The sequence below is a fragment of the Gobio gobio genome, assembly GCF_949357685.1.
Source record: "Gobio gobio genome assembly, chromosome: 11".
In the NCBI taxonomy this organism is placed as follows: domain Eukaryota; kingdom Metazoa; phylum Chordata; class Actinopteri; order Cypriniformes; family Gobionidae; genus Gobio; species Gobio gobio.
In genome coordinates, this window is record NC_137104.1 from 23,597,538 (window position 1) to 23,610,242 (window position 12,705).

At 38.7% G+C, this 12,705-nt stretch overlaps 1 protein-coding gene across 1 annotated transcript in view; it reads right to left on the minus strand.

The window, feature by feature from the left end:
• Positions 1 to 4,279: 4,279 nt before the first annotated feature.
• The window catches only part of eepd1 (endonuclease/exonuclease/phosphatase family domain containing 1), a 53,489-nt gene continuing 45,063 nt past the window's right edge, over positions 4,280 to 12,705 (minus strand). The window contains exons 4-7 of the mRNA XM_079829505.1: positions 10,581 to 10,715; positions 9,213 to 9,348; positions 8,766 to 8,960; positions 4,280 to 5,231 (exon numbers count right to left, since the gene is read on the minus strand). Coding sequence (XP_079685631.1) covers positions 5,035 to 5,231; positions 8,766 to 8,960; positions 9,213 to 9,348; positions 10,581 to 10,715 — 663 coding nt within the window. The 3' untranslated portion in view covers positions 4,280 to 5,034. The remainder of the gene's footprint in view (positions 5,232 to 8,765; positions 8,961 to 9,212; positions 9,349 to 10,580; positions 10,716 to 12,705) is intronic.

Here is a 12,705-nt window from a genome sequence, read left to right on the forward strand (position 1 = left end):
CAAAATTATTTGATTACTATGAAAACTCAAAACAACGCTGGGGGCGGTGTCATGGTGGGCAAGTGATAACCAGTGGCCGTGGCTTTGGGTGTAGCCTCGTTGAGCAGCGAAGCAAGTGCATTCTGGGAGTTGTCTTTCATCCACATGAGACAAAAATATATTTTCTGTCTTTTCTCAGTCTAGAAGGCACCACATTAAAAAATAATTTCACATTTCTACTACATAAATGACCCAGTTTAAATACACATTCATCTTCCCAGCGCTGAAGTACCCCTTTAATCTGTTTATTACCTGGTTAAAAAAACATTTAGTTATTAACTGCTTGTGTGATATACTGTTATATACATGCCATCACAAAGATGTAAACATTTATGAGTTATAATCAAATGTTAACAATATAATCAAATTTAAAGGGATAGTTCACCCAAAAATGAAAATTAGCCCATGATTTACTCACCCTCAAGTCATCGTAGGTGTATATGACATTCTTCTTTCAGATGAATAAAATCTGAGTTATATTAAAGTCCTGGCTAATCCAAGCATTATAATAGCAGTAATAGTTGCTCTGTTTTTGAAGTCCATAAAAAATGCATCTGTCCGTAGAATAACGTGCTCCACGCGGCTCCGGGGTGTTAATAAAGGCCTTCTGAAGCGAATCGATCCGTTTGTGTAAGAAAAATATCCATATTTAAAACTTTATCAAGTAAAGTTCCAGCCGATCGCCTTCCGTGGAAAAGTGTTGAAAGTGCCATCTCGCAATTCAAGATGTGTACGTGACGTCATGACGAGCGTACCTGGTCACGTTTGTCTTTCGATCGGCAGAGGCACTTTCAACACTTTTTCCATAAATTGAATACGGACGGCAGTCGGCCGAAACTTTACTTTATAAAGTTTTAAATATGGATATTTCTCTTACTCAAACACGTCGATTCGCTTCAGAAGGCCTTTATTAACACCCCGGAGCCGTGTGGAGCACGTTATTCGACGGACAGATGCATTTTTTATGGACTTCAAAAACAGAGCAACTATTACTGCTATTATAATGCTTGGATTAGCCAGGAATTTTTAATATAACTCCGATTTTATTCGTCTGAAAGAAGAATGTCATATACACCTAGGATGACTTGAGGGTGAGTAAATCATGGGCTAATTTTCATTTTTGGGTGAACTATCCCTATAAAAGTTTCTGTGTGCCAAGATATTAACCTTTGTATACAAGTGTCCTTTGTGGAAGTAGACAGTCCTACTGTATGTGTCCTAAATGTCACACTAAATATACAGTATATGAATAACCTCTCACTAGCACAGCTGCTCTACCTTGACTGTGTTGTTGACCTTTAACCTTGCTCTGTTCCTGCCATTTTCCCATAGATCAAAAAGCACAATAGCAGTTGCCTATAAAACACGTAAAGGCCAACAACAACTTCCTCTTACTCATTTAAATGAATAAAATAAATGTGCTCCTTGCATTCAGAATGACTTTCTCATTTATTAACTCTTGCATAAAGTAAGTGTATTTGTTTGGTTAAACTTAAATCGTCTGTTTAATGTGACATCACACCGCATGTGACCACAGGACATTCGATCTGTAATTACAGGATGCAAGATTGCCAAAGAATGCTCATTGTTTATAAGTGAGCAATGATTAATCTCCATTCCCATAATGCCCTCTCTCAAACACGCTGTAAGTGATCTTGTGGCCAACTCTTTCCACAGGTGTCTGTTCTCGCATGTCTTTGTAAGCAGATCCTGCTGTCGCTCACCTGTTGATTGACGCCTACAAGGACGGACAAAGGGTTTCTGTTTTCAGCTGGGCTTCACGACCGACACACACACACACGTGTCAAGGCTCGTTAATCTCTCTGAAGTTTTAGCTTTCACACAATCTGTGGGATTAAACTGGGATTGTGGGTAATCATGAGGATATTCATGATACTCGTGTTATATGAACAAATAAACATTATAAATGTTGAAATGCAATATGTTTTACTGGGATATAAAAGAACTTGATGGTGTGTGTGGAAATCTGAGGCTTATATTTATCTCCCACTTCTGTTCTGCATGCAGATGGGTTATCCTCATAATCACATGATAATGCGACTATAAAATCATCCCATACTTGTTATATCAGCACAAATTAATATTGTATAAACAAAATTGTGCAAATCACAGCCACTCAAAACACTCTCTCAGGAACACAATTGAATGAAGGATGAGTAATCTATTTATTTTAAATAAAAATGTAAATAAATTAAGCATTTTACAAATGGACAATTATTGTCAATTTAATTCATGTTTAAAATATTATAAGATTTAACTACATTCATAAATCACATTTTCTTTTTTGTATCCATTTTCCATTCAGTTATAAAATGCAAGTTTAGGCAGTAAAGGAAAGTGGCCACTTGAGGGCACACACTGGACAGTCTCGCTGCCCTGCAAGAAACAAAAAAAAATATTTTAAATATTTGTTATGGCCATATAAAGCAGTATAGATGCTGATTATATGTTATGATCGTGCAATATATATATTCAGACATGCCCTTATTTTAAATATTTTTCATATATAGGCCTAGTTTCCTTGTGTACAATTTAAATACTACATTAATAAATGACTTATAAACACGTTATCTGCTTTTTATGTTTGTTTTAAGTGTTTTTATAGCAATATAAAACAGAATAGCTTCTGATCATTGTTATCTTTGTGTGTGTGTTCATGTTTTTCTATCCCGGTGGGGACTTCAACCTGAATGCACACTGACTCGTGGGGATTCGTGTCACCGTGGAGACCTAAATTGAGGTCCACATGAGGAAACAAGCTTATAATTCATACAGAATTAGTTTTTTTTTTGTGTGGAAAATGTAATAATGCAGAAAGTTTTGTGTGATGGGTAGGGTTATATATATGAGGGTGGGGAATGTCATTATGAAATAAATGTTTTTCTATATAATGCCTGATGAGTTTGGAGAACACCTGACAATAGATCAGAGACCATTCCTCCATACAGAATCCCTCCAGATCCTTCAGATTCCATGTTAATACTATCTCCTCTTCAGTTTTCTACGGGACGGTCCTGGCAGAAGCATCATTTTGTGCTCAGTGACACATTTTTTTGTTGGTTTTGGATCGTTGACTTGATGGAAGCTCCAACCATGGCCCATTATAAGGCCATCCAGTTTTGATTTTTATCTGTTGGTATTTGCAAGAATCCATGATCCCGTGTATCTGAACAAGATGTCCTGGGCCACCGGCAGAAAAATAGGCCCACAACAATAAAGATCAGCGGTATATTTAACAGTGGACAAGGAGTACTTTTTATGCCTATTTGTACCAAAACCCTCATGTGTGTTTGCTGCCAAAAAGCTATTTTTGGTTTGTTTGTGTTTCATCTGACCACAGAACCATGTCCCGTGTCTGACAACTTAATATGCTGGAGTTTGTTTTTGGGTGAGCAGAAGATTTTTCTTGAAACCCCCTAAACACCTTGTGGTGATGTAGGTGTCGTTTGATATATATATTTAAGGCTTTCTGACCCCGACTCAACTATTTTCTGCAGTTCTCCATCCGTGATCCTTGGAGGGTCTTTGTCCACTCAAACTCTCCTCCTCGCTGTGCATTAAGACAATATAGACACACGTCCTGTTCCATGCAGTTTCATTACATTTCCTGCTTGATTGGAACATCTTAATTATTGTACTGATGGAGGAAATGTGGATTTTCAAAGCTTTAGCCATTTTCTTACAGCCACTTTCTATTTTGTGCTCAGCAATCTTTTGCTGCACATCAGAACTATATTCTTTGGTTTTACCTTTTGTGATGGATAGTAAAGGGAATTTGGCCTTTGTGTTTTCTCATATTTATCCTCCTGTGAAAAAGAAATAATGGCAGAACATACAATATGAAGGGTAATATACTTGCCATTACCTAATACGTATGTAAATTAAAATATTAACAACACACCATGTAAATAAAACAAGGGCTTGCATTTTACATGCTTTACCACACACACAATAAACTCTCCTGCTTCTCACTGAGTGTGTAAAGTTCACTGATCATGTGTGTCGGAACCTGCCGTTCAGCAAACAGGTGAATGTTTGCTAGATAAATAGCGGAAGTCTAAAAGCAGATAGACAGAAGTATGACAGAGGACTTTAATCTTTCTGTAACTTTTCTTTAGGTAGTTTTGTTTTTTGCTAAACCCTAAGAAGTGAGTCATGATGTGACCAATGGGAGTGAATTCACCGCCCTAAAGAGGAAACCGATATGATGACAACCAGTAGGTTACTTATTCTATTAAAAGGAGAAGCGTTCAGTTTACACAATTCAATTATCATCCAACAAAGTGCAAATACATTGACCAGAAGCTTAATCAGTGGTAGCCGGAGTTCTCACACATTAAGATTGAACTCTAAACGAAGTGTGGATTTTAAAATTAGTCACCATTTAATTTCTATGAACTATTAAGCATGTGTGTCTAGAATACTGGGACAAAAAAGGCAACAGCGTGGCAGAAATAAAGGTTTATACACCAACAAATGATGGTGAAATCTCCTGCCACTTCCTTTTTTTTCTTTTCTTACAAATTAAAATCATAACAACTGCAAATAGGAACCATACAGAACATTTAACACAACTGCTTTGTAACTACTAACGAGTAAATAAAAATTGAAAACATATGCCATTCATAAACAGCACATGTGTTACTGTGCTTATTTCACTGCATATGAGACAAACTTAGGTTGTAAATATTGATTTATTATTTGCACTTAAAAAGTTTTGGCACACTTGTCATTCATTCCTTCATTTCGCTTCATTTTATGTACATGTTTAATAAATCTGTTTTTAAATATCTCTCTCATTATATTGCTCTATACTAAAATCATATGTTTGTTGCTCTAGAATCTCTACTGTACATTGAACAGACAAAACAAAAGGCAATCATGGTGCACTTCTCTTGATCTTCATTTATATTCAGTCAGTCATTGTGTTAGTCCAGACGTGTGTGACCTTTTCCACAGTGACCATGTGAAAGGTCATCGCTCGTGTTTGGACATGGTGTCTCCTCTCTCCACCACGGCCACGCCATTCCCACTGCACAGGTGCTCCTTCAGGATGATGTTCACGAAGAACTCTGCCACTATAGGACAGTGCTCGGACGCCACCCCGCCCCACGACCAGTTATCGGGAATCCAGGGATTAGTCAGGCCTTCCCGCACCACCGAGCAATGACCTGAAGGGGGCAGCACAAACACACACACATATAACACTAACAGTCAAAAGTGTGGAAACAAAGATGTTTTTGAAAGTCTCTTAGGCTCTCTAAATTAACAGAGCTATCTTGTTTAAAGAATCAGTTATTTCTACAGGAGTAAATATTAAAATATAATCTAATATTAGGGTGTGTTCCCACTTGGCAGGTTTGGTTCGATTAAAACAAACCCTAGAGCGGTTCATTTGAACAAGTATGATGAGCGCTGCCCTCCGAACCCTACAAGCGGACCAAGACCGGTGAAAAGATGGGTTTTGGTTCGCTTTCAAGCAATCTCTGGTGTGGTTCGAATTAAATATGAACGTAACACGGACCAAAACCAGGAAGATGAGACCCTAAAAAGTACAGAATGCTCAAGCTTACCTGTTTTTTCTCATCATATTCATGATGTTGCCCATCACAGTTACAGAACCGTCATAATGTTATTCCTGTCATCTCCTCGCAGCAGATCTTTGTTTGTGTGTGTGATGGAGGGATTCCTGTCCTTCCACTGTTTTGACTACTTTACACATTTTATAAGCTCTTCACGAGCTCTCAACTGGTCAAAATACCATCATACGCAGGCTACACACATACAACGAGCACATTTCTCCCAGAACACAGCGTTGTTTTGGATGTTTGGCAAGTTCGCCAATAGGTAATAAAAGATGACCAATCAGGTTGTGAACATATATCTTTGCCTTTAGGTTCGGTATCTTTAAAGGGATAGTTCACCCAAAAACGAAAATTAGCCCATGATTTACTCACCCTCAAGTCACCCTAGGTGTATATGACATTCTTCTTTCAGACGAATAAAATCTGAGTTATATTAAAAATGTTCTGGCCAATCCAAGCATTATAATTGCAGTAATAGTTGCTCTGTTTTTGAAGTCCATAAAAAATGCATTTGCCCGTCAAATAACGTGCTCCACGCGACTCCGGAGTGTTAATAAAGGCCTTCTGTAGTGAATCGATGCCTTTGTGTAAGAAAAATATCCATATTTAAAAATGTATTTAATTTTTTTCTATGGCTCTGCATTCAGCCGTCCCCGCACCATCACTTCCGGCGAATAAGGTCAAAATACATGCAAAATACCGGCGTGATCATAGATATATACATAGATTCCTCATTAGTGCCTACGCAGATCGGTCGAATGAGGCATCTATGTATATACATACATATATATATATATATATATACACCATACATTACATACATACATTACATACATACATTACATACATTACATACATTACATACATTACATACATGCATGCATGCATGCATATATATATATATTTGATCACGCTAGTATTTTGACCTTATTCGCCAGAAGTTCCTTATTCGCCACAGGCACTGGGAATACATTTGTCTGATAAGAGGTAAAAAAAAAAAAACAAGTACTGTTCGTTTTCTCGCAGAAACCGATCGTTTCGTGTCTTAAGACATCAATGTGTCGCCACGAGCCGCATGGTTTAATAAGGATTCGTATGTCTGTGTTTTTACTCTCATTGCTCTCATACTCGAAAATATCCCCATTGACATGCATTATACGACTTTCACACTGCAGCGGTTGGAGTTAAAAATCTTAATTTGTGTTCTACTGAAGAAACAAAGACACGTCCCATTTTTGATATATTATAGTAGCTAGTAAAAATTATTCTGTTCAGTTATAGAACAGACTAACTAAAGCCCTGCATTTCTGCCCCTGGGGCCGGGCTTCGGGCCAATTTTCACGTCATACCTCAAACGCAGGCTTTTTCCTTTATTTTATATTTTAGACATTCATTAATTAAAAGAAACAATGAGGTGTGCTGCGCTGGTGGAAACAACATGAGACCATGACATCACGACTGTCAAGACGGCTCGCATAGTGTTTAGAGTATAGCCGCAAATGAGTAAAGCAAGCCAACACGCAAACTGCCGAACGTCTTAGATAATCAAAAACAAAATCATCTTCATTAAAACGAATGAGACTAAATGCTCTTACAGTGCTTAGGTCACTGGTTCTGATATTGCGTTGACATGAACTCCGTTAAATGTGCATAGGCTAGCGCAAGAATTGAAGATCTCATTTATATTAATTTTGCGGAGAGGTGTAAGTTAAGACAACCTGCCTGTTTTTTATTTATTTATTTTTGAACACTCAAAAAAAAAAAAAGGTTCTATATGGCACTAAAAGTGGTTCAAAAAAGTGATAGAATAGGCTAAACGTTTAAACAAAAATTGTGATGCTTGAAGTGTTTTATTTCTATGGATTTTATTATAAGTAAGACAAGTCCAGTGTTGATTTGAGAGGCTAAATTGATCAAACATGCGGTTAACTCACTGTCGGCCGCTAGGTCGTTACTTTAAAAAACTAAAACTTTAATTTAACAAATAAAAAAATACTTTAAACATTTTTCTAAATTAACTTAATAAAGAAACGAAATATAACTACTTTGACATTAAAAACAAAACTGAACTATTTTAATGGCTGCAACGATGTGTAGACCTAATAGAGAGGATAAAAAAATAAAAAATAAAAATAAAAATCACGGGCCGATAGTTTTGGTAATCTGTCGGACATGGCCGGGCTAGGGCCTAGATTTGAGGCCCGTGCAGGGCTCTAATACCGCTTTTCCACCAAGGCAGTGCTAGAGCTAGTTCAAAGACTAATTTAAAAACTGAACGTGCCACTTGAGCCAAACTAACGGGCGTCTCAGCACATCAGCAGCAGTCAGATCATATTCTTCACGAGAGCGAGGAGCTAAATTACAAGATGATCACGGAATATTTGGTTTTAAAGCGATGTAAAAGCGCCTGTTTAAGGGAGTTTGTCATTGTACTGTTTTGTTGCTATGTTTTTCATTAAGGTGGGGGGGGGCACTTGAGATTCTTTTCGGGAGGAGATTGGAGGTTTAACTTAAATTTCTACATTTTCACAACTGTTTATTTCACACCAACAAAATGAGTAGTTCTGCAGCTAACAGATACTTTGGGGGTTTGGGCGGGGTTTTGATATCGCGGCTCTACTTCCCGCTCTCTACTGCGCAGACTCAGGTTCCGAGGTCACTACTGACCATTACAAACCATAAACAAAGCAGCACTTGCTTACCGTTTTGAATATCAAGCACGCTGATCACGTTCTTTATTCCACTCCCCTCATGTTATTATGAAAATGTTTGCGCAGTGACTTCTGTCGGTTCAGTTTTGACTTACTTGCTCGCTTTCATCACTTTTGCTTCTCACTCGTTTGCTAAGCTGAACAGCCAATCAGAGTTCTCCATCTCACCGACAGACCAACACCAATTCTACATGTTGAATTGGCCCAAAAAAAAACAACGGCGACCAACTAGAGCCAACGGTGCGGGACACACCGGAAAAAAAACGGCCTGACGAGGCTTTAGGTTCGGTGTTAAAAATGCCAATCTGAATGCGAAGCGGACCAGGATGTTTTGTTTTTTTTGGTGCGAACCAAGCAAACCAAACTATAAGTGTGAACACACCCTTAAATCCTACACAACACCACCCACCTGTGTAAATCTTTTTGAGGGAGCGACTGGCCCAGATGTTGTCCAGACAGTGTGAACCCTGCGGGGTACGAGTGCTGATGTTCGTAAAGACGGATGGTGCGAGGAGGGCGGAGAGTTTTTCTTTCCTCAGGCACTCCATCTCAGGGCTGTCGGGAGCCATGCCAAAGTGACCCAGCACTAGCAGCTCTCTCTCACCTACATCAGCAACACCAACAGAGAAATATTGAGGGGGTGTTGGCAGCATTTATGTCCTCAGCCCTTATTCAATTCTCTCCTTGCACTAGAACACACAGTATCAGTCAATACACAGCACAAACATATGACCATAAAGACTACGATTCCACCTGATAGTACCATGGAGCTTGCTGACACGGACACATAAAAGATAAGCGGCTCTTGTAAGAGTGACTCCTTCAATGATGCACAAAGTATCATGTTGAAACAGACCTTTGAGGGTTTCCTGAATACAAGAGGTCAGTCTGTAAGCCTTGAGCTCGTCACAAGAGTTTTTTCCTTTCTGTTCTGCAGGCGATGGTGCTGCTGTCAGGTGCAAATTGATCAGCGTGAGCTCAGACGATCCAATCTGGTAACAGAGAAAACTGGGTGAGATTTATTATTCAAATGATCAAATGTAAAAACATTATCTGTTATACATTTAGTGGAGATGAAAGAGAATTTATTTTGTTCAATTACATTTACGCCGAAATGTTTGGGGTCGGTAAGATTATTATTGAATGTTTTTTTTAAAGAACTCACCAAGGCTGCATTTATTGGATCAAAAATACAGTTAAACCATTAATACTGTAAATTATAATTTCAATTCAAAATACATGTTTTCTATTTTAATATATTTTAAAATAAAATTGATGCCAAAGCTGAATTTTCAGCATCATTACTTCAGTCGTCAGTGTCACATGATACTTCAGAAATCATTCTAATATGCTGATTTGTTGCACAAGAAAAAAAAAATTGTTGTTGAAACCATGACACATTTTTTCAGGATTCTTTGATGAATAGAAAGTTTTAAAATTTATACAATTTGAAATAAATTAGTTTTTCTAAATTATACATTTCTTTACTGTCACATTTGATCAATGTTAAAGGAATACGCAGACCTTTTGGGACTTTCGCTTATTCAACGTATCCCCCAGAGTTAGATAAGTCCATAGATACCATTCTCATCTCTGTGCGTGCCATAACTCTGTCTGACGCACCCACCGCTAGCCTAGCTTAGCACAAAGACTGGAGGTAAACGGCTCCAGCTAGCCTACTGCTCAATAAGTGACAAAATAACTCAAACATTTTCCTATTTACATGTTGTGATGTGTTTATTACATCGTGTACCAAGTACGGCAGCAAAGTTCCTTGATCATTATGAAGGAATGAGAGTATAGTTCCTAGCCATATCGGTCTAGAAAATCGCAACTTTTCATTTTCCGTCTGTCTTGGTAGGTACACGATGTAACTATACACATCACAACATGTAAATTGGAAAATGTTGGCGTTATTTTGTCACTTATTGAGCAGTAGGCTAGCTGGAGCCATTTACCTCCAGTCTTTGTGCTAAGCTAGGCTAGCGGTGGGTGCATCAGACAGAATTATGGCACGCACAGAGATGAGAATGGTATGTATCTAACTCTGGAGGATACAATGAATAAGCTAAAGTTCCAAAAAGTTGGCGTGTTCCTTTAATTTCCTTCAGCAACAAAAAAACCCAGCAGCACTGTATGTGTAACTTAAATAGCTCAGACCATGAACTAACTGCATAAAACAAATTGCTTGGTAACACTAGCAGATAAAAAACGGTTTACTTACATAAAAATGTCCCAGATACAGATGAGGATGGGGATGCTTCCCATTACCATTAGTCGCAGAATTTTCCAAGACGGTGGCATCCTTCATTTCAATCCCAGAAGAGCTGTCCCACAGGAAACCGGAGTACTCCGCAACCTACAGGATTACAGCAAAACCATAATGAACAGGATCTGACAAGTAACATTCATAACCCAACAACCATAACTACTTTAGAGAAAAAGCATGTTAATCATGACAACTCTCTGAATAGTTTTAGCACGTTTTTGAATATGGCATGAAAAGATAATTAATGTATTAATGTATTTGGTCTAGCAAGTATTGACTCGCTGCTGGTAATAGATACACAGACGTGCTATCATGTAAGACGTGTGAGCATGTAAGATATGCAACTGCATAAATAGACATACATAAATCCCATAGCACATCTAGGCAGGGGGAGCTAGAGGGTTTCAGAGGAACTCTGACAGCACGCTGTAGGACTAGCTTACAGCAAACAATGAACCACACTATTTTAAATGTTGAACAAGCAATCTTATTGGCTGCAGGTTCAGCAGAGGCCAATCAGCTTGTGCCATGCGGTAATGATGTGATTGCTTGCAGATCGTATGTAAAAGACCTATCAGCCTTCACCATCTAGAGTTTCATGACTGAACTAAATATACACCGATCAGGAATAACATTATGACAGGTGACGTGAATAACACCAATTATCTAGTCATCACGAACACTTGTTAGTGGGTGGGATTATATTAGGCAGCAAGTGAACATTTTGTCCTCAAAGTTGATGTGTTTGAAGCAGGAAAAATGGGCAAGCGTAAGAATTTAAGCAAGTTTGACAAGGGCCAAATTGTGATGGCTAGACAACTGGGTCAGAGCATCTCCAAAACTGCAAGCTCTTGTGGTTTGTTCCCGGTCTACAGTGGTCAATATCTATCAAAAGTGGTCCAAGGAAGGCACAGTGGCGAAGGCTCATTGATGCATGTGGGAAGTGAAGGCTGGCCCATGTGGTCCGATCAGACGAGCTACTGCAGCTCAAATTGCTCAAGAAGTTCATGCTGGTTCTGATAGAAAGGTGTCAGAATACACAGTGCATCGCAGTTTGTGGCGTATGGGGCTGCATAGCCGCAGACCAGTCAGGGTGCCCATGCGGACCCCCGAAAGCACCAACAATGGGCACGTGAGCATCAGAACTGGACCACGGAGCAATATTCCCCCGATCTCAATCCAATCGAGCATCTGGTCTAGTGGAGTCCATGCCTTGATGGGCCAGAGCTGTTTTGGCAGCAAAATTGGGACCAACACAATATTAGTTATGCCTGATCGGTGTATAATACGACCATGTAAGGACGACTGTATGTCTCTTACACTTTATTTCCAGTTTTCTGATGATAGCTTTGAGTGATGAAAAGCCTGAAATTTAATTATTACTTAAAGGACAACTCCGGTGAAAAATTAACCTAGGGGTAGTTAACACATGGTTACCGAGTAGATCGTTCTCTGGGATGCGTTTTCATGAAAATCGAATGTAAAGAGTTTTATCTCTAAAAACAGATTAGCTTATAACCAAGTAAATTGGGCACAGAATAAGTAAAATTAAATCGCTAGTTAATACCACTAACAAGGCTCAAAATAGCCTCACACTAACACGGTAGCATAATGAGGGTCCCTTCATGCAAACCGAAGCATTAAGAACTTTGTAAGTGTACAAAAAGTTTAATAAGAAGATACTTTATAAAGACAGAACATTACGCGTATACAGACAGGAGCCATCTTGGAAAACAGTCTCGACAAGTCGAGCCACGAACGCTGTGCTAAGCTGCAATAATTCTATTGACCAGCTCACTTAGCACAGCGTTCATAATAAAAGCCAATTTAAAATATGAATACACACTATAATAGTAAATAATAATACTAAAATAACACTGGTCCATTAACCTTTGTAACAATAGCTGCCGCATAGGACAAGTGGAGCGTTTCTTTGCAGCACAACAAGACACAGCGACTCCATATTTGCATAGATAAAGAGTGTATGAATTGTGGATTGTTCTTGTGAGCTAAAGGCCACTGCATCATCATGACTGGAGTGTGTCAGTTTGGTTTAACAGCCTTTGTGCCTGATGTCCAA